This window comes from Pecten maximus, chromosome 9 (assembly GCF_902652985.1).
Source record: "Pecten maximus chromosome 9, xPecMax1.1, whole genome shotgun sequence".
Lineage (NCBI taxonomy): Eukaryota > Metazoa > Mollusca > Bivalvia > Pectinida > Pectinidae > Pecten > Pecten maximus.
In genome coordinates this window covers 15,167,904-15,190,658 of record NC_047023.1, presented here as the reverse complement: position 1 = coordinate 15,190,658, position 22,755 = coordinate 15,167,904, and the positions used below count along the sequence as shown (strand labels likewise).

General features: G+C 36.1%; 1 protein-coding gene across 1 annotated transcript; it reads left to right on the top strand.

Annotated features, from left to right (window-relative positions):
- The first annotated feature begins 33 nt into the window (after positions 1-33).
- LOC117334808 (sugar transporter SWEET1-like) lies at positions 34-21,557 on the top strand. Its single transcript, XM_033894615.1, has 6 exons — positions 34-385; positions 5,699-5,776; positions 12,801-12,924; positions 13,924-14,085; positions 18,130-18,249; positions 18,639-21,557. The coding sequence occupies exons 1-6, from the start codon at positions 318-320 to the stop codon at positions 18,726-18,728; spliced, it is 642 nt and encodes a 213-aa protein (XP_033750506.1). The 5' UTR covers positions 34-317; the 3' UTR covers positions 18,729-21,557.
- Positions 21,558-22,755: the final 1,198 nt, after the last annotated feature.

Genomic DNA, 22,755 nt, shown 5'->3' with positions numbered 1-22,755 from the left:
TTATTATTATTTTCATAAGCGGCAACACAGCAGACGAAAAATACGAAAACCGCTGAAAAAGCAAGTTACTAAAATAAGTTTTAAAACAAATGCAGTAATCTTATTAACACTTTTTTAAAAAGTTAATGTAATTCTTTACACGTTAACCGGCCTTATCTGACATCTGATAGAACATCTGTCACCAGCCAGCAGTGTAACGTTACTAGATACTACCTCCAGTACAGTAGTCTAGATATTAGGCTATAAACGTAGATAGAAGTTGACGAGATAGGACGGTTGCACAGAATATTGCAAAGAAGTCGAGGACACGTGTAAACATGGAACTTCTAACTATCGTAGAAGTTGTAACTCAGATAGTTACATATCTTATGTTTGCATGTGGAATGTGAGTATATTGTTTGCAGTTTACTTGTGGTATAGACTAAGTTAGTAACTGATTAATAGTAGCATTCCTGCACCTGACCTGTGCAATAGTAATCAGCTGGTAATTAGTTTGACACACATGACATGGTTCACTGAATATTGGAAATGAAAGACACAGGAAAATTGTACTTTTCCACTGGTTTCGGAGTCCTCAGACTAAAGTTCAAATGCAATTGTATTAAATTAGAACGAATATTCATACCCTGCCTACAATGCTCTTCAACGATGACCATTTGTCAGAAATTGTCCGTCCTTCGTCCAGAGCTACATTATCGCAGCTACAATTGTATATTATGCAATGAAAATTTCACACAAGAAGGTGCTCAGTTCAATATGCCAATGTCAAGGTCAAGGTCATTTAATGTCAAGGTCACACCAACATATGCACAGGCTTTTGTAGTTGCAAAATTGAATGGTAATGAAATATATATATATATATATAAAGTATTGAAGCTACAGTTTTTTGAAAATTTTATAAAGACCTATACTAGGTATTTTAATATTGTTGTTATATATTATTATTCAAGCTATACAGATATGTACATAATAAATATATTTATGTCCATGATTTATAACTACAGATGCATGTGGGTGATGGTTTACTTGAATATTAGCTGTATATCTCAACACTTAAGTATTTTTATACAAGTGGGGCCAGGTTCCTTAGGTAGCACACTACAGTAGGACAGCCTGGCCATGGGCAATTTTTTTGTTAAGCATATAACTCCTGTATTATGATATGCATAAAAAATGAAAAAATAAATGTACACTATAATTGGTATATTAAGTATGAAGAAGTACATACAGGCTTCACATTTGTTAAAACAAAAATTAATAAATTGGTTCCGGTTTTTAAATTTCCGGATTTTCCACAAGTGTGTTTACACAGGAAATTTAGTTTTGCCTACAGCGAAAAATGGATGTCCACAGTAAAGGTGAGATAGCGGAAAAACTCAATTTACAACATATGTCAAAACAAGATTAATTCTGTCTTTGGGATAGAGATATTTAATTTTAAATAGGTTTCAGAAAAAAAATTGTGTAGAGAATTGTGTCATTTTGGGTCAAATATCATAATATTTTGCAATTTTTGAGCATTTTTTAAGCTGTTACCATGGTATTCACAGCTCTAAAAATCACAGAAAATATCAGTTAACTTATCCTTCAGAGCTGTATTAAAATTGCAAATGTTGTACAGATTACAAATATATGTACTTTATTTAAGCATTAAACTGTCTTTTTATGGATTATATGGTCTATATAGACCATATAATCCATAAAAAGACAGTTTAATGCTTATATTTACGTTTTCTATATTGGTTTCTTTTCGATTTCAACTTTAATTTTCATTATAATTTGAAATCTGACTTTTACCGACATTTCCATTGTCAGAGGTCAACAAATTGAACAGCCTATTGTGATTCACGTGCTGATTGGCAAAAAAAAATTAAAAAAATAGTGCATGGAAATAATTAAAACAATACTGAAAACATCATCAGATATTTTAATAACAATATCAATAATATTGGTAGTCAGTATTTCAGAATATACGGATGAATTATTCAGTTTGTTAACGATTTCGGATTTTTTTTTTAATTTACCATCCGGAACAATTATGCGGATGGAAATTTCACCCGTCACCACACGCACGCAACGGCTGACAGCATTGACAGAGTTTAGCTATGAAAGTTGAATGTGCAGTGGGAGAAAGTGGAATTCGCCAAAAAACCAGATGTAAACATGTTCTTTGATTGCATGGAAACCTGATTACAGTTTATAGTAGCTACAACAGCACCGGTGTCAGGGATACGACCAATGTGAGAAGTGACAGTGGCCGAGGGAGTTAGACGAGCTTCAGCGCAACGTTGCTTGTGACGGGTACCATGGCTGTTTCAAGTTTAGGATGCGTTAGACACGATAATGCACCACTTGATGCTTTCTTTTGTGAAGAAGAAACTGTTCTATTGTACGACCGGAGAGAAGCCTCGTTCTTATGATTTGACATAAACATGATGTGTCGGGTTTCAAAATTTTTGTCATTCAAACACTGGATGGCGGTGGCGCGCAAACAATGTGGTGTGTAATGATTTTCCACTCTGGCCCCGGAACAAATATCTGTCAACATATGTGTTTATTAAATCTTGTTTTATTTCCATTTTCGTGATTGTTAACCATTCTTACCTTTATTTTCGTTTTACATTTTAAGATTTGTTTTCTGGTCTCGTACTCTATCCGATAGCATGATGAGCAATGATAAGATGCCATTTGTTTACATTGGTTGCAAGTAGTTCCGGGGGATCCGGTCGCGTATGAATAACACCCGAATGCACGATTTGGGTGTCAGTTATGCATAGAATGTCGTCACGCTTTGGGTGTCAGTTATACTTTCATAGACTGCAAATTTGTTTAGTTTGTTTATATCATGGCTTTGCCATCCAAATGTAAATATTAGAGTTTATGTGTAGGGTTAACTGGCAATGTTTACATATCTAAGACATGTGTCATATTTTTCAAAATTGGGATTTTTACTGTACACTGCTACCTTACTATAGTTTTCAAACAAATTTTGTGAAACTTCTCACAAAATATAATTATTTCTTAGATGTTGACCTGACTTCTAACTCAGAGATGAAGATCAAGGTCATTATGTTTAAGGTCAGGCGGGATTTGTCAAAGGTCGTTACATAGGGGAATGTACCAGGATAATTAATGATATTATTGAAAAGACGGAAGTTAATAATCAATCGGGTATTTTGCTAATGTTAGATTTTGAAAAGGCATTTGACTCCCTTGAGTGGCCATTCATAGAAAGAATTTTACGTTTTTTTGGTTTTAACGACTTCATTGTAAACTGTTTTAAAACTTTATACTCACATATATCTGCCTGTGTTGAAAACAATGGTCACCTCTCTACTTTTTTTCAAGTTACACGCGGAGTGCGACAAGGGGATCCTTTGTCTCCATATTTGTTTATTATTTGTATTGAATTATTGAGTGCAGCAATCAAATATAACCCTGATGTCAAGGGCATAATTTTAAATAATTCTGAATATCTTATAAGTCAGTACGCAGATGACTCAACATTAATACTTGATGATGATGCAAGGTCCTTAGCAAAATCTTTATTTTTGATCGACATCTATGGAGAATGTTCTGGTCTAAAAACCAATTTCGATAAGTCTCAAGCTGTATGGATTGGGGTAAAACGGGGCTGCGGAGAGGAGATTGAAACGGAGCAAAATTTAACCTGGAATCAGCAAGGGAAATTTAAGTTGTTAGGGATAAGATACGATTTATCTAAAGATGATATTTATGAAGATAATTTTGTCGAAAAATTAAAATCAGTGAAGTCACTTCTCTCAGACTGGTCTTTTAGGAATCTTTCCATCATTGGGAAAGTGACTGTTATCAAAACATTAGTCTTTCCTATTATTGTGCAAATACTAACTGTTATCCCTAGTCCACATATTAAGATCCTAAAAAACTTTCAAAGATTATTTTTTCATTTTATATGGAATAGTAAAGTTGATAAATTGAAAAGGAACCTTTTAATTGGTGATTATAAAGATGGAGGTTTGAAAGTTCCGGATATTTTTTCTTACTGTAAATCTTTAAAACTTATATGGATAAAGAAATGTTTGGATTCTAGTAATCATGCAGATTGGAAAAGGTTATTAGTTGATGATATAGAACATGTTGGAGGAAATAAAATATGGAGTTTAACAAAACATGGACTAGAGGAAGTTGTTAAGAAGTATAGTTTTGGGAAATTTTGGAAGGAAATTATGTCTATTTGGGGAAATCTATACGAACTCCTCCCGACAGCCCCGGAATATGTTCTCTCTCAGCCTCTATGGTTTAATAAAGAAATAAAAGTTAATAGACGAACCATCTTCTTCAAAAATCTGTGTAATGAAGGCATATATTTTGTTAAAGACTTAGTAGATGAGCATGGTAACATTATGTCTCTAGATAGTCTTATTCAGAAATACCGAGTAGATATGAACTTTATGACCTACAATAGCCTTATTAGTGCAATACCGAGAGGCTGGAAGAGAATGATCACCAATTATGGAAAAAATATTGAAAATGTTTTGCATGATAATTTGAGGCAACTGAAAAATATTGAAAAGCCAAATAAGTTTTTCTATCAGAAATTACTGTCTACTGTATTAATATTTCCACAACAATCCCATGAAAGGTGGCACACTATTCTGAATATCTCTCTTAGCCAAGATAACTGGGAAAATATCCATGCACTTCCATTTCGTGAGACAAAGGATTCAAAATTACAAAGTTTACAATACAGAATCACCCATAGAATTTTTTTTACAAACGCTATGCTATTAAAACGAAAGTTATTAGAACATCAGGAATGTAGTTTTTGTAGTGGTGCACCAGAAACAATATACCACCTTTTTTGGGATTGTACACATAGTCAATCACTCTGGACATGTTTTATAAATGCAGTTTTTATTAAATATAATGTTGTTTTAGAAAGAAAACCTGCTACTTTCCTATTTGGCATAAATGATGATGTTCAAGTGATAGGTTTAAATATATGCATATTGCTCATTAAGAAATATATATCGTTGATGCGACAATATAAAAAAATTCCAAACTGGGAAACATGTAAGACATTTATTCGAAATTACAGAAATCTTGATCTCTATTCGACCTATATGTTGACCCAAAACGTAGCGAACAAGATCCGGCAAAAATGGGAAAGTATCAAACTTATTTTAGAATGAACTTTGATATTTTGTCTATAATGTGTGTTTTCATCAACAACCTTTGTCAAAATTGTACCTTAACTATGTGATTGATGCAATTAAAATATCAATTAAAAAAAAAAAAATGTTTAAGGTCAATGCATAATAATAATTCTAACATGATGACAATAACTTGTTTGTCCAATCAGTTATATCCATGACATTTTTTTTAACTGAATTTATTTTCTTAAAGTGTAAAAGTTAAAAAAATTTAGTTTACTATTTTAAAATTGATGATTCTGCAAAAATGAAGAAGTGTGCTTTATGGTGTGTGGACATGGGCTTATTTACAGATAAATATTGTAATTCAAAATTCATGAAGCTTCCTGCAATAATATTACTGCTCTCTATCTGCTGTGAACATGAACATGACATCATTTTTTCCCCTTTAAACAATATGAATACAATATATCATATTGAGTGTTACCATCTCCATCAAAATTCGATTACGATGTGATGTCTCGTCTGAGTAACTAATTTTTTATTGATTTATGATTTTTCAGACCACCATGCATTGATATGTACAGAACCAAAAGTACCAAGAATATGCCTTTCACTTATTTCGCCATTGGGTTACTGAAGTAAGTATAATTCTTCATTGACAACTAGGCACTACAACACACACTGTCAATATAATGTAATATTAACTTGAATTAGGTTTAACCAACATTCAACAGCATGATACCCCTTTTCAGTTTTTAGGTCACCTGAGACAAAGTCTCAAGTGACCTTTTCTAATCCCCTTTTGTCCGTCGTGCGTCGTGCGTCGTGAGTCCGTAAACAATTTACATTTTCGACTTCTCCAAAACCTCTAAACCAAATTCAATGAAATTTGGCTGGAAGCTTCTATGGCTAAAGGTCAACCAAAATTGTGAATTATATGGTCCCCACCCCCCAGGGGCCTGAGGGGCGGGGCTAAAATGGGTCAAATTGACTAAAACTTCAAAAATCTTCTTCTCTACTCTCAGATATGGTGGAATCAAACACTCTTCATAAATGGAAGGGTCTTAAGGTGCTTTACCAAAATTGTGAATTTCATGACCCAGGGGTTTCACGTTTGCCCCTGGGGAGGGGGTAAACTTTACTATAGTTTATATAGGGAAATCACATTTTTGACTATAATTTGTTTGATTTCGATTGGAATTCATTCTAACTTGGTTAACATTATCAGCATTGGATGACAGTTTGATGGTATGCACATGTTGGCCCTGACTGACCCCCAGGGGCTAATGGGCGGGGCTAAAAATGGTCAAATTGACTGAAATTTCAAAAATCTTCTTATCTACTCTCAGATTTGATGGAATCAAATACTCTTCATAAATGGAAGGGTCTTAAGGTACTTTACCAAAATTGTGAATTTCATGACCCTTGGGTCTCATGTTTGCCCCTGGGGAGGGGGTAAAATTTACTATAGTTTATATAGGGAAATCACATTTTGGACTATAATTTGTTTGATTTCGATTGGAATTCTTTCTAACTTGGTTAACATTATCAGCATGGGAAGACAGTTTGATGATGTGCACATGTTGGCCCTGACTGACCCCTAGGGGCTGATGGGTGGGGCCAAAAAGGGTCAATTAGATTAACTAAAATATTTCAAATCTCAGATGACCGTTAAGGCCCTTTGGGCCTCTTGTTTATTGTTACCAACTGATCTACTGGTACTATATCTATCAAAATTAACTCAAAAATAACTTGATAAATAATTCTAAACATAACTACCTATTTATATATATAGAAAGAGGCTTCCCTTGAATCCATTTTTCCATATATGAAGCTGAAAGGGTACACAAAACACCAGTTTAATTAAAATACAGATGATTATTATACAATATGTTAAGTCTTAAGTAACAAAATAAAGATGATGATGTATTTTGATCAGAATGATCAACAACACACTTTCTATATTCAATATACATTATTGTATATATGATCATACAGATCCAACAAATGATTTGCGATCTTCACAATATGTTGTATCTATTGAAATTTTGAAAATCCTAAGCATACTTTGTGCCTTATGAATGTCAAAGATCAAAATATAGTTAACAGTGACTTAATTCTGATATGGAAAGCACTGGTTTCCTAAGATGTAACCTACCAAAGATCCTGCATACACATGTTAGATATAGTATTGGCGACATTTTAAACTTTCTGGTATGTGACACTGTTTTCCTAAGGTATAGCATACTCGTACACAAGGTCCTATGCAGAAAAATATTTGAGATCGGCCCCAGAAAACTTTGCCTATTGAAAAGCTAAATATAAAAATATAGGTCACCTGTAGGATATAAGTTCAAGATTTATTTTATTTGAGTGTTGTATGTCAATATACATAATTAAAATTATTACATGTACGTCATAAGATCATTTGATTAAATAGTTAGATATATTGACATCCAGCCTATATTGACTTATGAGACACTAGTGTATAGAACAAGTTTTCAGACTTCATCATTAAAACAATTAAGTTATCCGACTTCATAAAAAGATTTTTAGCAGGAACTTACAAGGTTGGAGACTATCACTAGTCTGCAATTAGGTAAAAAAACTACAGTAGGACAGCCTGGCCATGGGCGATTTTTTTGTTAAGCAAATAATCCTGTATTATGTCATGCATAAAAAAATGAAAATAAATGAACACTATAATTGGTATATTCAGTATGAAGTAGTATATTCAGGCTTCACATTTGTTAAAACTAAAATAAATATATTGGTTCCGGATTTTAAATTTCAAGATCTATATGAATAATAAAGGTCAGTCAAGGTAAGATAGCAGGAAAACTTAATGTACAACATATGTCAAAACAAGATTAATTCTGTCATTGGGATAAAGATATTTAATTTCAAATGTTTTAGAAAAAAAATAGTGTAGAGAATTGTGTCATTTTGGGTCAAATATCATAATATTTTGCAATTTTTAAGCTATTTTTAAGTTGTTTCCATGGTATTCACAGCTCTAGAAAACATAAAAAAAATTTATTTTACTTATCCTTCAAAGCTGTATTAAAATTGCAAATGCTGTATAGATTACAAATCTATATACTTTAATGGAGGTAATATGTAGGGTTAACTGGCAATGTTTACATATCTAAAACATAAGGGTTGAAAAATTTCATTTTTTTTTTTTTAAATGTGCTGAATTAATCTTGATTAAGCTTCATTTTCATTCAATATTGCCCATGGTAACCACTAAACCAGGGCACAAAACTTAGTTTTTTGGTCTACTCCTCTTATGGTTACCATGGTAACCAGGGCACAGAACTTAGTTTTTTCATGACAATAATCCTTATACATTGTAGGTGTGCGTAATCTATATCACATCGTAATTTTTTGGTTACCATGGTAACCAGGGCATAAAACTTAGTTTTTTGGGCGAGTTTGACGCAACGATGTACCGGCTACTTCTCCTAAACTACTTATCTGATTTCAACGAAATTTCATGACAATAATCCTTATACATTGTAGATGTGCGTAAACTATATCACGTCATATTTTTTTGAATAAATCCCATTCACACTTTACCTTTCTCATAACCTTTTTAATTTTTTCTTTGTTATAAATTGATCAATTGAAAAGATTTTCTCATGTGAAATCATTTCATAATGTCATGTACAACAATTTATTCATAATATAGATAAAAAAAGAATTAGGGTAACCAAGAACACTGAATACGACTAAGTGAGATTTTACTGTATATCTCGTTTATTGTATAAATGAACACATAGTAACGATGGGGGTTGCAGGAGCGGGGGGTATGAGTTGGCTCTCTGGACGACAGTTCTAGTTTGGTTTCTACATGTACATGCACTTCAAAATTACCTATGGCAAATATTGTTTGAGACAAATTCAATATATTAGGGTAGTTGGGTTGTGTAGTGGATACCAGGATTTAACATTTGCCTTGCCTTAAATCAAAGTAACTAGCTAGGGTTCAATCCCTTGGTCAGAAGTGAAATGGGTTTTATGTGGGTATTCCAGTTTCCTTCCACATTAAGACCTCTGTACCAATTAGAGTGATAAATGTGAGATTATATCATGATTTCATAGTATAAAAATATTTTTGTATAATAAAAGTTTTATTAAAAAATCTACATATGATATATGTTAGAAGATTTTCAGACCTGTTGACCCTTATTATAATAAAACACATACTCAGTCTTGACATCTGTTACATTTTGTCAGCAGTAAATTTAAATGTCAGCCTTTTTGCACAGCTGTTTATTTTGTTTGCTGAGACAGCTGTAATTTAAGTATGCAATAACTTTAAACTCACCATTTCTAAGCTATATAACTCACATTTTACTTTGCCGCAGAATTTATTATTCAAATACCTGTTACAGTGTATTAGATTTTTTACTTTTAGGTCATCTGAGACGATATTGAGACCTATTCGGAATCAATATTGCATATTGACCAGCTATTGTGATCACCTCTTGTGGTGCATTGTAAACAATTTACATTGTGGACTTTTCCAAATCATAAGAACCAAATTCAATGAAATTTGGCAGGAAAATTAAGCTTCAATAATGACAGGTCAAGCAAAAACCGGGGCCGCGGTGGCCGAGTGGGGGGTGTCTTGACACTTTATCACTAGCCCTCCACCTCTGGGTTGCGAGTTCGAAACCGACGTTGGCAGTTGCCTGGTACTGACCGTAGGCCGGTGGTTTTTCTCCGGGTACTCTGGCTTTCCTCCACCTCCAAAGCCTGGCACGTCCTTAAATGACCCTGGCTGTTAATAGAACGTTAAACAAAAAACAACTCCCCCCAAATTTTTTTTGAAAAATTGTGAATTATATGGTCCTGCCCCCAGGGGCCTGAGGGGCAGTGTAAAAGGGTCAAAATGACTAAAATCTCTTCTCAACTCCCGCATATAGTAGAATCAAATACTCATCATAGATAGGAAGATCTTAAGGTTATTTACTTTAGTTTATATAGGGAAATCACATTTTCAATTATCAACTGACCCCCAGGGGCTTATGGGCAGAGCCAAAAAGGGTCAAATTAAATGCATTTCAAAACTCAGGTGACCGATAAGGCCCATGGGCCTCTTGTTTTTATATATGATGCATGAATAGAATATTAAAACACAATGGGTTTTAATTCGCTCAAATGTTCGGCAGCTTATAAAGAGAAAAGACTTAGAACTGCTAATGTTTTGATTTATGTGAATTTCAAAGTTGATTTACTTCATGGATATTTAGTTTATTAGGTCACCTGAGACAAAGTCTCAAGTGACCTATTCTAATCCCCTTTTGTCCGTCGTCGTCCGCCGTGCGTCGTGCGTCGTCCATCGTGCGTCCGTAAACAATTTACATTTTCGACTTCTTCTCCAAAACCCCTAAACCAAATTCAATGAAATTTGGCAGGAAGCTTCTATGGCTAAAGGTCAACCAAAATTGTAAATTGTATGGTCCCCACCCCCAGGGGCCTGAGGGGCGGGGCTAAAATGGGTCAAATTGACTAAAACTTCAAAAATCTTCTTCTCTTCTCTCAGTTATGGTGGAATCAAACACTCTTCATAGATGGAAGGGTCTTAAGGTGCTTTACCAAAATTGTAAATTTCATGACCCAGGGGTCTCACGTTTGCCCCTGGGGAGGGGGTAAACTTTACTATAGTTTATATAGGGAAATCACATTTTTGACTTTTATTTGTTTTATTTCTATTGGAATTCATTCTAATTTGGTTAACATTATCAGCATGGGATGACAGTTTGATGGCATGCACATGTTGGCCCTGACAGACCCCCAGGCGCTGATGGGCGGGGCTAAAAAGGGCCAAATTGACTGAAATTTCAAAAATGTTCTTCTCTACTCTTGGACAATATGGAATCAAATCACTCCATAGATGGCAGGGTCTGAAGGTGCTTTACCAAAATTGTGAATTTCATGACCTCGGGGTCTCAAGTTTGCCCCTGGGGAGGGGGGAAACTTTACTATAGTTTATATAGGGAAATAACATTTTTGACTTTTATTTCTTTTATTTCTATTGGAATTCATTCTAATTTGGTAAACATTGTCAGCATGGGATGACAGTTTGATGGCATGCACATGTTGGCCCTGACTGACCCCCAGGGGCTGATGGGCGGGGCTAGAAAGGGCCAAATTGACTGAAATTTCAAAAATCTTCTTCTCAAGACCGAAATAAGTTGGAATCAAATACTCTTTAAAGTTGGAAGGGTCTTAAGATGCTTTACTAAAATTGTGAATTTCATGACCCTGGGGTCTCAAGTTTGCCCCTGGGGAGGGGAGGGGGTAAACTTTACTATAGTTTATATAGGGAAATCACATTTTGACTTTTATTTGTTTTATTTCTGTTGAAATTCATTCTAATTTGGTAAACATTGTCAGCATGGGATGACAGTTTGATGGCATGCAGATGTTTGTCCTGACTGACCCCCAGGGGTTGATGGGCGGGGCTAAAAAGGGCCAAATTGACTGAAATTTCAAAAATCTTCTTCTCAAGACCGAAATAAGCTGGAATCAAATACTCTTTATAGTTGGAAGGGTCTTAAGATGCTTTACTAAAATTGTGAATTTCATGACCCTGGGGTCTCAAGTTTGCCCCTGGGGAAGGGGTAAACTTTACTATAGTTTATATAGGGAAATCACATTTTTGACTATAATTTGTTTGATTTCTATTGGAATTCATTCTAATTTGGTTAACATTATCAGCTTGGGATGGCAGTTTGATGGCATGCAGATGTTTGCCCTGACTGACCCACAGGGGCTGATGGGCGGGGCTAAAAACGGTCAAATTGGCTGAAATTTCAAAAATCTTCTTCTAAAGACCGAAATAAGTTGGAATCAAATACTCTTTAAAGTTGGAAGGGTCTTAAGATGCTCTACTAAAATTTATTAATTTAATGACCTAGGGGTCATAAGTTTGCCCCTGGGGAGGGGTTAAATATTACTATAGTTGATATAGGGAAATTACATTTTTGACCGATTTGTTTGATTTCTATTGGAATTCATTCTAACTTGGTTAACATTTTCAGCATGGGATGAAAGTTTGATAATATGCATATGTTGGCCCTGACTGACCCCTGGGGGCTGATGGGCGGGGCCAAAAAGGGTAAATTAAATTAACTGAAATATTTCAAATCTCAGGTGACCGTTAAGGCCCATGGGCCTCTTGTATAAAATAACCCAACAATTTTCATATTCAGGAAAGTAGTCCTTCATTCAAGCATGCTACTTTACCAATATTACTATTCTGGACTGTTTGATTTTTGAGAAGAATTAGTTTTTAATTTGATCGGATAGATACCAAATGACCTAACAAAGATATAAAAGCTCATTGGCTTTCAGCAAATTTTCAGTGCTTATCACATTGTGGTCTTTAAAATCCTAATCATATTATCATTTGAATGTAGATAAATGCCATATTTACATAGATAAACATTTATCGGTAATTGCAGTGAGCTGCATACACTGCATACAACTTTCATACCACATTACTCTACCTTACCTACTCCCCAGCCAATGACCTTGGATTTAATTGTTTCTCACTCCAAGTATTTCAATTGGTAGAGTAAATTTGATGCAATTAAATTAAGTTTCACAGTTATTTGTAATTAATCTGAAACTTTTCATTTGTTTTAGTGCCTTGTCGGGTTTGCTGTATGGCTACTTAGCAAATCTTCTACCGCTGGTGTATGTAAACTCTATTGGTTTGAGCTTCAACTGTGTCTACATTCTAGTATACCTTGTCGTCACTCGGTCGAAGGTAAGTAAAGTCCCCTACCAGGATATGCTGTGATACATCTGGGCCTTTTTTATTTTTTCATGGTCTAAAATGGCAAATGGTTTATGAAATAAGGACAGACCTGGTAATGTTTGTGTATTTTTTAGTGAGCCTTAATTACTAAGGTTTTCAAGGCCTGTATCAAGACGTCCAGGTCCAACATAATTTATTTATAAATTTGTTTCTTTTTAAATTGATGAACTGCTCTGTTTTCAATTTAAACAAACAGCTCCCAGTGACAAAAACATCTATCCATATTAAGATTCTCCATGGTGCAGTATGAGAGCTTTACTAAATATTTTCTATTCATAAACAGATATTAACTTGTATTTGTACATTGTATATAAAAACAGGTTAAATTATAATAATCAACTATTGGTAAATAACTTTTCATGACAATAATATAAATAACACTGTTTAGTGGTTATCTTTGTTATGATGCTAGGACAGAATTTGTAATTTGGTTTTTAGCTCACCTGGCCTGAATGGCTGATGAGCTTATGCCATGACACAGTGTCCATCATCCGTTAACATTTGCTTCAAATATCACTACTTGTCAAAATGTGCTGAATGGATTTGAATTTGGTCAGAAAGATCCTTGGGAAATGGGGAACGTATTTTGGATAAATGGTGACTCTGACCCTTATCCCCAATGGTGACCTTGACCCCTGCTTCCTAGGGCTAGAGGGGCAGGGCCCAATAACCACAATCATGTTCTAAATCCCTGGGGACTTTTCACACTCCTAGGGAATCTTGACTTAGTTTCTGGGTTTTATCTTTAAAGTAGTTGAGATCCTGACGCCATAACTATATGTATATAGCATTGTTCGACATGAACAAATAAAGCTATTAATGAATTGAACATGAACATTATTTTGACGTTTGGTTTAATCCAACCAGGTGAGTGATACAAGCCCTCTGGGCCTCTTGTTCAATTCAATTACCCATTACTATCTGTCACAAATATATTTTTTTGTCCAGGGTACTGCTATAATGCAGTTGGTGTCCGTGTGCAGCCCACTGGCACTCTACTACAAGTACATAACCTCTCTAGGAAGCAGTGAAGAAGTTGTACTGAATCAGCTCGGGGCCTTCATGTTCTGTGTGACTGTCTGTCTCATGATGTCAACTTTCCTTGATGGAGTAAGTTATTGCTAGACAAGCTTGTTTTTTTTCATAAATTTGATGAAGAACAAAGTGTGCACAAAGGAATCTATCAACGTCTGCAATTAAGATAAAAGTTACGCAAGGTTTGGGATTTGTCATAACAAAGATGGATATTGTAGAGAAAACTAGTGTTGAGTATCACCTGCCTTTAATCTATAGAAGACTAATGTCTGCTCCCGTATACCAAAACCTGCCAGTGTAGTGATAGGTACTCTCGTATACCAAAACCTGCCAGTGTGGTGACAAATACTCCCGTATACCAAAACCTGCCAGTGTGGTGACAAATACTCACGTTTAGTGGCTTCACATAAACCATTGTGGGGTTCAGGATCCAAGAGACTGCTCTCTTCACACAATACACCCCAAATTCAACATTCGGTTTAACCCAAAAAATTTCAACTAATATACTCTAGGTAGTGGGTAATGTCAACCGCTAACTAGATTCTAGATCAAGTTTGTACAGGAGAAGAGTGTGACTGCCTAGGTACATGTTGTCTGTCCTGTAGTCTGTAATTGCTATGTAAACTCTCCCCTAGATCCAGTGTGTACAGGTAAAGTGTGTGACTGTCCAGGTACATGTTGTCTGTCCTGTAGTCTGTAATTGCTATGTAAACTCTCCCCTAGATCCAGTGTGTACAGGTAAAGTGTGCGACTGTCCAGGTACATGTTGTCTGTCCTGTAGTCTGTAATTGCTATGTAAACTCTCCCCTAGATCCAGTGTGTACAGGTAAAGTGTGTGACTGTCCAGGTCCATGTTGTCTGTCCTGTAGTCTGTACTTACTATGTAAACTCTCCCCTACATCCAGTGTGTACAGGTAAAGTGTGTGACTGTCCAGTCCATGTTGTCTGTCCCGTAGTCCTACTTACTATGTAAACTCTCCCCTAGATCCAGTGTGTGACTGTCCAGTCCATGTTGTCTGTCCTGTAGTCTGTAATTACTATGTAAACTCTCCCCTAGATCCAGTGTGTACAGGTAAAGTGTGTGACTGTCCAGGTCCATGTTGTCTGTCCTGTAGTCTGTAATTGCTATGTAAACTCTCCCCTAGATCCAGTGTGTACAGGTAAAGTGTGTGACTGTCCAGGTACATGTTGTCTGTCCTGTAGTCTGTAATTGCTATGTAAACTCTCCCCTATATCCAGTGTGTACAGGTAAAGTGTGTGACTGTCCAGGTACATGTTGTCTGTCCTGTAGTCTGTAATTACTATGTAAACTCTCCCCTAGATCCAGTGTGTACAGGTAAAGTGTGTGACTGTCCAGGTCCATGTTGTCTGTCCTGTAGTCTGTAATTGCTATGTAAACTCTCCCCTAGATCCAGTGTGTACAGGTAAAGTTTGTGACTGTCCAGGTACATGTTGTCTGTCCTGTAGTCTGTAATTGCTATGTAAACTCTCCCCTAGATCCAGTGTGTACAGGTAAAGTGTGTGACTGTCCAGGTCCATGTTGTCTGTCCTGTAGTCCATAATTACTATGTAAACTCTCCCCTATATCCAGTGTGTACAGGTAAAGTGTGTGACTGTCTAGGTCCATGTTGTCTGTCCCGTAGTCTGTACTTACTATGTAAACTCTCCCCTACATCCAGTGTGTACAGGTAAAGTTTGTGACTGCCCAGGTACATGTTGTCTGTCCTGTAGTCTGTACTTACTATGTAAACTCTCCCCTAGATCCAGTGTGTACAGGTAAAGTGTGTGACTGTCCAGTCCATGTTGTCTGTCCTCTAGTCCATACTTACTATGTAACTCTCCCCTAGATCCAGTGTGTACAGGTAAAGTGTGTGACTGTCCAGGTCCATGTTGTCTGTCCTGTAGTCTGTACTTACTATGTAAACTCTCCCCTACATCCAGTGTGTACAGGTAAAGTTTGTGACTGCCCAGGTACATGTTGTCTGTCCTGTAGTCTGTACTTACTATGTAAACTCTCCCCTAGATCCAGTGTGTACAGGTAAAGTGTGTGACTGTCCAGTCCATGTTGTCTGTCCTCTAGTCCATACTTACTATGTAACTCTCCCCTAGATCCAGTGTGTACAGGTAAAGTGTGTGACTGTCCAGGTCCATGTTGTCTGTCCTGTAGTCTGTACTTACTATGTACACTCTCCCCTAGATCCAGTGTGTACAGGTAAAGTGTGTGACTGTCCAGTCCATGTTGTCTGTCCTCTTGTCCATACTTACTGTGTAAACTCTCCCCTAGATCCAGTGTGTACAGGTAAAGTGTGTGACTGTCCAGTCCATGTTGTCTGTCCTGTAGTCCATACTTACTATGTAAACTCTCCCCTACATCCAGTGTGTACAGGTAAAGTTTGTGACTGTCCAGGTCCATGTTGTCTGTCCTGTAGTATGTACTTACTATGTAAACTCTCCCCTAGATCCAGTGTGTACAGGTAAAGTGTGTGACTGTCCAGTCCATGTTGTCTGTCCTCTTGTCCATACTTACTGTGTAAACTCTCCCCTAGATCCAGTGTGTACAGGTAAAGTGTGTGACTGTCCAGTCCATGTTGTCTGTCCTGTAGTCCATACTTACTATGTAAACTCTCCCCTACATCCAGTGTGTACAGGTAAAGTTTGTGACTGTCCAGGTCCATGTTGTCTGTCCTGTAGTATGTACTTACTATGTAAACTCTCCCCTAGATCCAGTGTGTACAGGTAAAGTGTGTGACTGTCCAGTCCATGTTGTCTGTCCCGTAGTCTGTACTTACTATGTAAACTCTCCCCTACATCCAGTGTGTACAGGTAAAGTTTGTGACTGTCCAGTCCATGTTGTCTGTCCTGTAGTCCATACTTACTATGTAAACTCTCCCCTAGATCAAGTGTGTACAGGTAAAGTGTGTGACTGTCCAGGTCCATGTTGTCTGTCCTGTAGTCTGTACTTACTATGTAAACTCTCCCCTACATCCAGTGTGTACAGGTAAAGTTTGTGACTGTCCAGTCCATGTTGTCTGTCCTGTAGTCTGTACTTACTATGTAAACTCTCCCCTACATCCAGTGTGTACAGGTAAAGTGTGTGACTGTCCAGTCCATGTTGTCTGTCCTGTAGTCCATACTTACTATGTAAACTCTCCCCTAGATCCAGTGTGTACAGGTAAAGTGTGTGACTGTCCAGTCCATGTTGTCTGTCCTGTAGTCTGTACTTACTATGTAAACTCTCCCCTACATCCAGTGTGTACAGGTAAAGTGTGTGACTGTCCAGGTCCATGTTGTCTGTCCTGTAGTCTGTACTTACTATGTAAACTCTCCCCTAGGTCCAGTGTGTACAGGTAAAGTGTGTGACTGTCCAGGTCCATGTTGTCTGTCCTGTAGTCTGTACTTACTATGTAAACTCTCCCCTACATCCAGTGTGTACAGGTAAAGTGTGTGACTGTCCAGGTCCATGTTGTCTGTCCTGTAGTCTGTACTTACTATGTAAACTCTCCCCTATATCCAGTGTGTACAGGTAAAGTGTGTGACTGTCCAGTCCATGTTGTCTGTCCTCTAGTCCATACTTACTATGTAAACTCTCCCCTAGATCCAGTGTGTACAGGTAAAGTGTGTGACTGTCCAGTCCATGTTGTCTGTCCTGTAGTCTGTAATTACTATGTAGACTCTCCCCTAGGTCCAGTGTGTACAGGTAAAGTGTGTGACTGTCCAGTCTATGTTGTCTGTCCTTTAGTCCATACTTACTATGTAAATTCTCCCCTAGATCCAGTTTGTACAGGTAAAGTGTGTGACTGTCCAGTCCATGTTGTCTGTCCTGTAGTCTGTACTTACTATGTAAACTCTCCCCTATATCCAGTGTGTACAGGTAAAGTTTGTGACTGTCCAGTCCATGTTGTCTGTCCTGTAGTCCATACTTACTATGTAAACTCTCCCCTAGATCCAGTGTGTACAGGTAAAGTGTGCGACTGTCCAGGTACATGTTGTCTGTCCTGTAGTCTGTAATTACTATGTAAACTCTCCCCTAGGTCCAGTGTGTACAGGTAAAGTGTGTGACTGTCCAGGTCCATGTTGTCTGTCCTGTAGTCCATACTTACTATGTAAATTCTCCCCTAGATCCAGTGTGTGCAAGAGAAGAGTGTTGATGGATTGTCCAGATCCATGTTGCTGGGTGGCCTGTCCTGTGCTCTGTGCTGGCTCATCTATGGACTCATGCTCAAGGACTTTTACATCTATGTAAGTTCTACATTTTGATCAGTAATAGCGTATTCTTTACACTTTAATTAATATACTATGTGTAGTGGGTATTAAAATCCTCCATACTCCATGCTCTCTAGAGAGTATATGTGATCGTAATCTCTGGAGTATCGAGGACGATATCTATTGTGGTGAATGCTCCATAAAAAACTATACTGCACAAGACTTTTGGCAAGCCTCAATACCACCATCTATGATAGGATAGATACATATACTATAACTATTTCATTACTTGTACCGTACCATCTTGATTTGAATAAATTTGTGTGTATTTCAGTAACAAAACCAGCTGTATTTTAACTGGCTTGACTTTTGGCTGAGTGTTTACCAAACTTATGTCTTAATATATTGAATGCTTATCATTTCAGGCACCAAATGTGATATGTATTGCCTCCAGTATTTGGAAAATTTTCTTGATTTTTATATATGGTGGAAAAAAATCAAAGAAGATTGAGTGACCATACCAATATGTTAAGAACAGGTTCAGACACGAGGCCATGGTTCTTATAGCATATATCACATAAGTATATCTACTGTGGAAAACTCACACAGAATTACCTATGACATCTTATCTAAACTACTTCATATTTCTTGTGTGCCTCTGACAGGATTTGAACCCAGGACCAAAGCTATGGTTCATAGCTAAAAAAATTTGTTAAAGTTTTCTGTGTGTATGTCAAACCTTTCTATAAAGGCCATTCTAAGAAGCATAAAGTAGTGAGCTTTATAGGCAATGGATTGTAATATATTATCCATTCTCTAATTGGGCTCCCGGGTCTGTAGATTTGGAAATAAATAAACATCGGTAATAGAAACAGATAGCCTTTATAGACAGGTTTTTGTTATATAGAGGTGGCCTTTAGAGTAAATTGACATGGATTTGTCCACATTAATATTTGTCTCTATTAGCATTGGAACCCAGGACCAAAGATTTGGATTCTTATACAAGATTGTTATTAACTACATGTATGTGTAATACTTAAGGTATCATATACATTTTTGTACTGAAATATTGTTTACCAAGTACATTTAAGATTTATTTAAACTTAACATATATATATATACAGCAATGTATGTGTGTTTGCCTTCACCAGTATACCAAGTAGAGTACACTCTATGACAAAGTCTAAAGTGACCTATTCTAATCACCTGTTGTCCGTCGTCGTGTGCCATCCATCGTCTGTTGTATATCCATAAACAATTTACATTTTCGACTTCTTGTGAATTTCATGACCTGGGGATCTCACGTTTGCCCCTTGGTAGGGGGTAAACATAACTCATGTTTTTATAGGGAAATCACATTTTTGACGATCATTTGTTTGATTTTTATCGGAATTCAACAAACTTGGTCAACATTATCAGCATGGGATTTGATGGTATGCACATACTGACTTTGACCGACCCCAAGGGGCTTATGGGGGAGGGGCAAAATGCATCAAATTAACTGAAATTTAAAAAAACATCTTCTCAAGATCTAGACCGAAGTAAGGTAGAGTCAAATATTCCTCATAGTAGGAAGGGTCTTAAGGTGCTTTACCAAATAGTGAATTTCATGACCCTGGGGTCTCATGTTTGCCCCTTGGGAGGAGGTAAACTTAACTATAGTTTATAGAAGGAATTACATTTTGACTATCATTTATTGGATTTCTTTTGGAATTAATTCTAACATGTTTAGAATTAGCAGTTTTATGGTATGCATATGATGGTCTAACTGACTCCCAAGCTTCCCAGGCTGATGGGCGAGACCAGAAAGGTCAAATTGACAGAAATATTTCAAAACTCAGGTGACCGTTAAGGCCCATGGGCCTCTTGTTTATTTATTTAAAACAATAGTCATACAATTTATTTTCATACACTGGAAGATACATGTTTTTGAACTTTTCTACACCAAGAAGTTATATCATACAGGAATATACTACCAATTACTCCATTATATTGATTTAATCCAATCAATACCCATACATATTGTTTTGTGGCCCTTTGATATAAAACTTTTAAAATCAAAAGAAATTGTTGAGGATTGAAAAAACAGCTTTTATATGAATTTTGTCCTGTTTGTATATACCAATCCTGGGTAAAAATATTTCTGTTTTAACTGGTAAAGGGGATGCCTATGTGAGATAAACATAATATTTTCACCATTTTTGATCAGTACATAGAACAATATCAGACGCTAAAAAATGGATTGACACCCAACATCCCCTCACAGAAACACCTGGTAATTGATGAAATAAGCATTTTCACCTGTAGTACAGTGTATATACGGCCCCGTATATACAACACTTAGATGGTGTGCCATATTAGTTACAGATGTTGATTAAATCATTTCAACCATATACAATCATCACTTTCATATTATATTGAAAAATTATAATAAATCTATCCCAGAGATTTGTAGTGATCTATGTACCAGTGTATGGTACAAAAAGTTATTTGCTTTATGCATATAATGTATAAACAATGTAGTCATAAGTGTTGGTGATAGGATATTTTAAATGGATTGGAGAGAGGAAGGGCTTGTTAAAATTTTGGGGTGTGTGGTTAGATCAACATGCTGTTAAAATGACACCTGTTAATCAAATTTTATTTCTGGATTTCTGATACTGTAACTTGATTTTGTTTAACCCAGGATATTGTTATATTTGTAATCTGATTAATGAAAGCATATCACATATATATATGTTTTAATTGAAGGGCAACCACTATAGCACAGCTGGAATGTGATGATCAGAAGGAGTACATGGTACCTGTAACATATATTACATACATAGCCTCTTTACCCTTGTTATGAGATTGAAAGACACTGATATCAAATTGTTTAAACAGACCATTTTTCATTAATGAATATTGAATATTCGTTCCCGTTATCCGTGCCTTTAAAAATGTGATACACCTGTTGATATTATACAGTTTATTTAGTCCAGCAACAATCAATTGTCATGTTGGTTTTGTGGAAGTAGCAATATAATATGTGTACAGGTGGACATCTCGGCTACATCATTTATCATGGTCTAAATAGTCAAAAATTTTATGAAATCAAATAATGATGGGCAAAGTGATCTTATGTTGCATTCTGATTGGCCATGACAAAGTCTGTATAATATCTGTAGGGCAGAAATGTTAAATTTAAGAAATTTGCAAATCAGTTTGTCCACATCAACCAAAAAGTCTCTTGGTAGATTGTTCTATTAAGGGGCATCTAAACAGCAAATCCAGCCAAAACAGTTGATATTTTACAAGGCTATACATCCCTACTAGGATGCAATTTAATAGAAGTAACTTGATAAAATTTTGATATGTATCATGTCAAACTTTGGGCCTTGCTGTTGACATTCAATTTGTTCAGTAGTTCGTAAATTTCAACAAAACATGGGAAAAATGCATGTTTCAGGGGGACATAATTAACTAATTTGTATCGCATTTATCGTTTTGCTCACAAGGGTCTAAAGCACAAACTAGGAGCATTGGTTTGACTAGATTGGACTTTATGATATGTATTAACACTGATTTTATTTAGACCTTGAAATGCAAATGGCGGTTGTGAATAAGATCAGACAATTATGGCATATAAGAAGGTATTTCAAACGCCAAAAATGCTCAAATTAGATACTATAGAGAACTCTAGACATGGCAGGAAGGCTGTTTTTAGGAAAAAATGTTCAGCCGTTGAGTTTGGGGTAAAAGACATATTTCTGAAAAAGGCCCAAAACTCACCAGTTTGACAATTTGTCTTAAAATGGTCATTCGTACTATAATCAGATGTCTTAAATGTATTATATAGGAGAATTTTTAATGGCTGAAATGCCTCCCTTTGTGCCATATTTGTGTAATATCATCCACAGCCGCCATTTGCATTTCAAGGTCAAAACTAAATATGTGTTTATACCTATATAAAGTCAAATCCAGTCAAACAAATGCTCCTACCCTGTGCTATAGACACCTGTGAGCATAACAGCTGGGCTATTTTTCAAGTTTGTTTATTTTTGTGGCTTAGAATTATTCCATGCTACAACTTACCACAAAGTAACTCTATAGAAGAAATTGTTAGCATCTACATCAAATTAGTTGTGATTTTAAGACACTACATGTCCAAACAAACATTTTGGTATATTACATGACTATTTTTGTGCAAATTTTAAGCTTTTTATTCGTGTTTGAAATTCAACATTATTCTGCTATATAGATGACCCTTAAACTGTCACCAACTGTTGTTATAATATACCTGTAAAATAGACACCAGCATGACAAATTAATGCCAGAATTATTTTTTTATTTCATTTTTGTGTGTGGATGTGAAATAATTATGATTGTTTATTTTTTCAATTTTTCATATGTATTAATATTATACAATTATGGCCCTCTGTGGAGGGATATATCCAGAATTATGTCCCTGGGAAGGGTTATTTTCACGAGGGCGTAGCCAGAGGGAAAATAACTCTTCCCAGGGACATAATTCTGGATATATCCCGACACAGAGGGTCATAA

Excerpts from the sequence above, each read along its gene's own strand:
- LOC117334808 (XM_033894615.1), top strand. The coding sequence starts at position 318 with ATGGAACTTCTAACTATCGTAGAAGTTGTAACTCAGATAGTTACATAT. Across the intron at positions 386-5,698 it reads CTTATGTTTGCATGTGGAAT|ACCACCATGCATTGATATGT; the intron begins GTGAGTATATTG and ends ATGATTTTTCAG. Across the intron at positions 14,086-18,129 it reads TGTCAACTTTCCTTGATGGA|ATCCAGTGTGTGCAAGAGAA; the intron begins GTAAGTTATTGC and ends ATTCTCCCCTAG.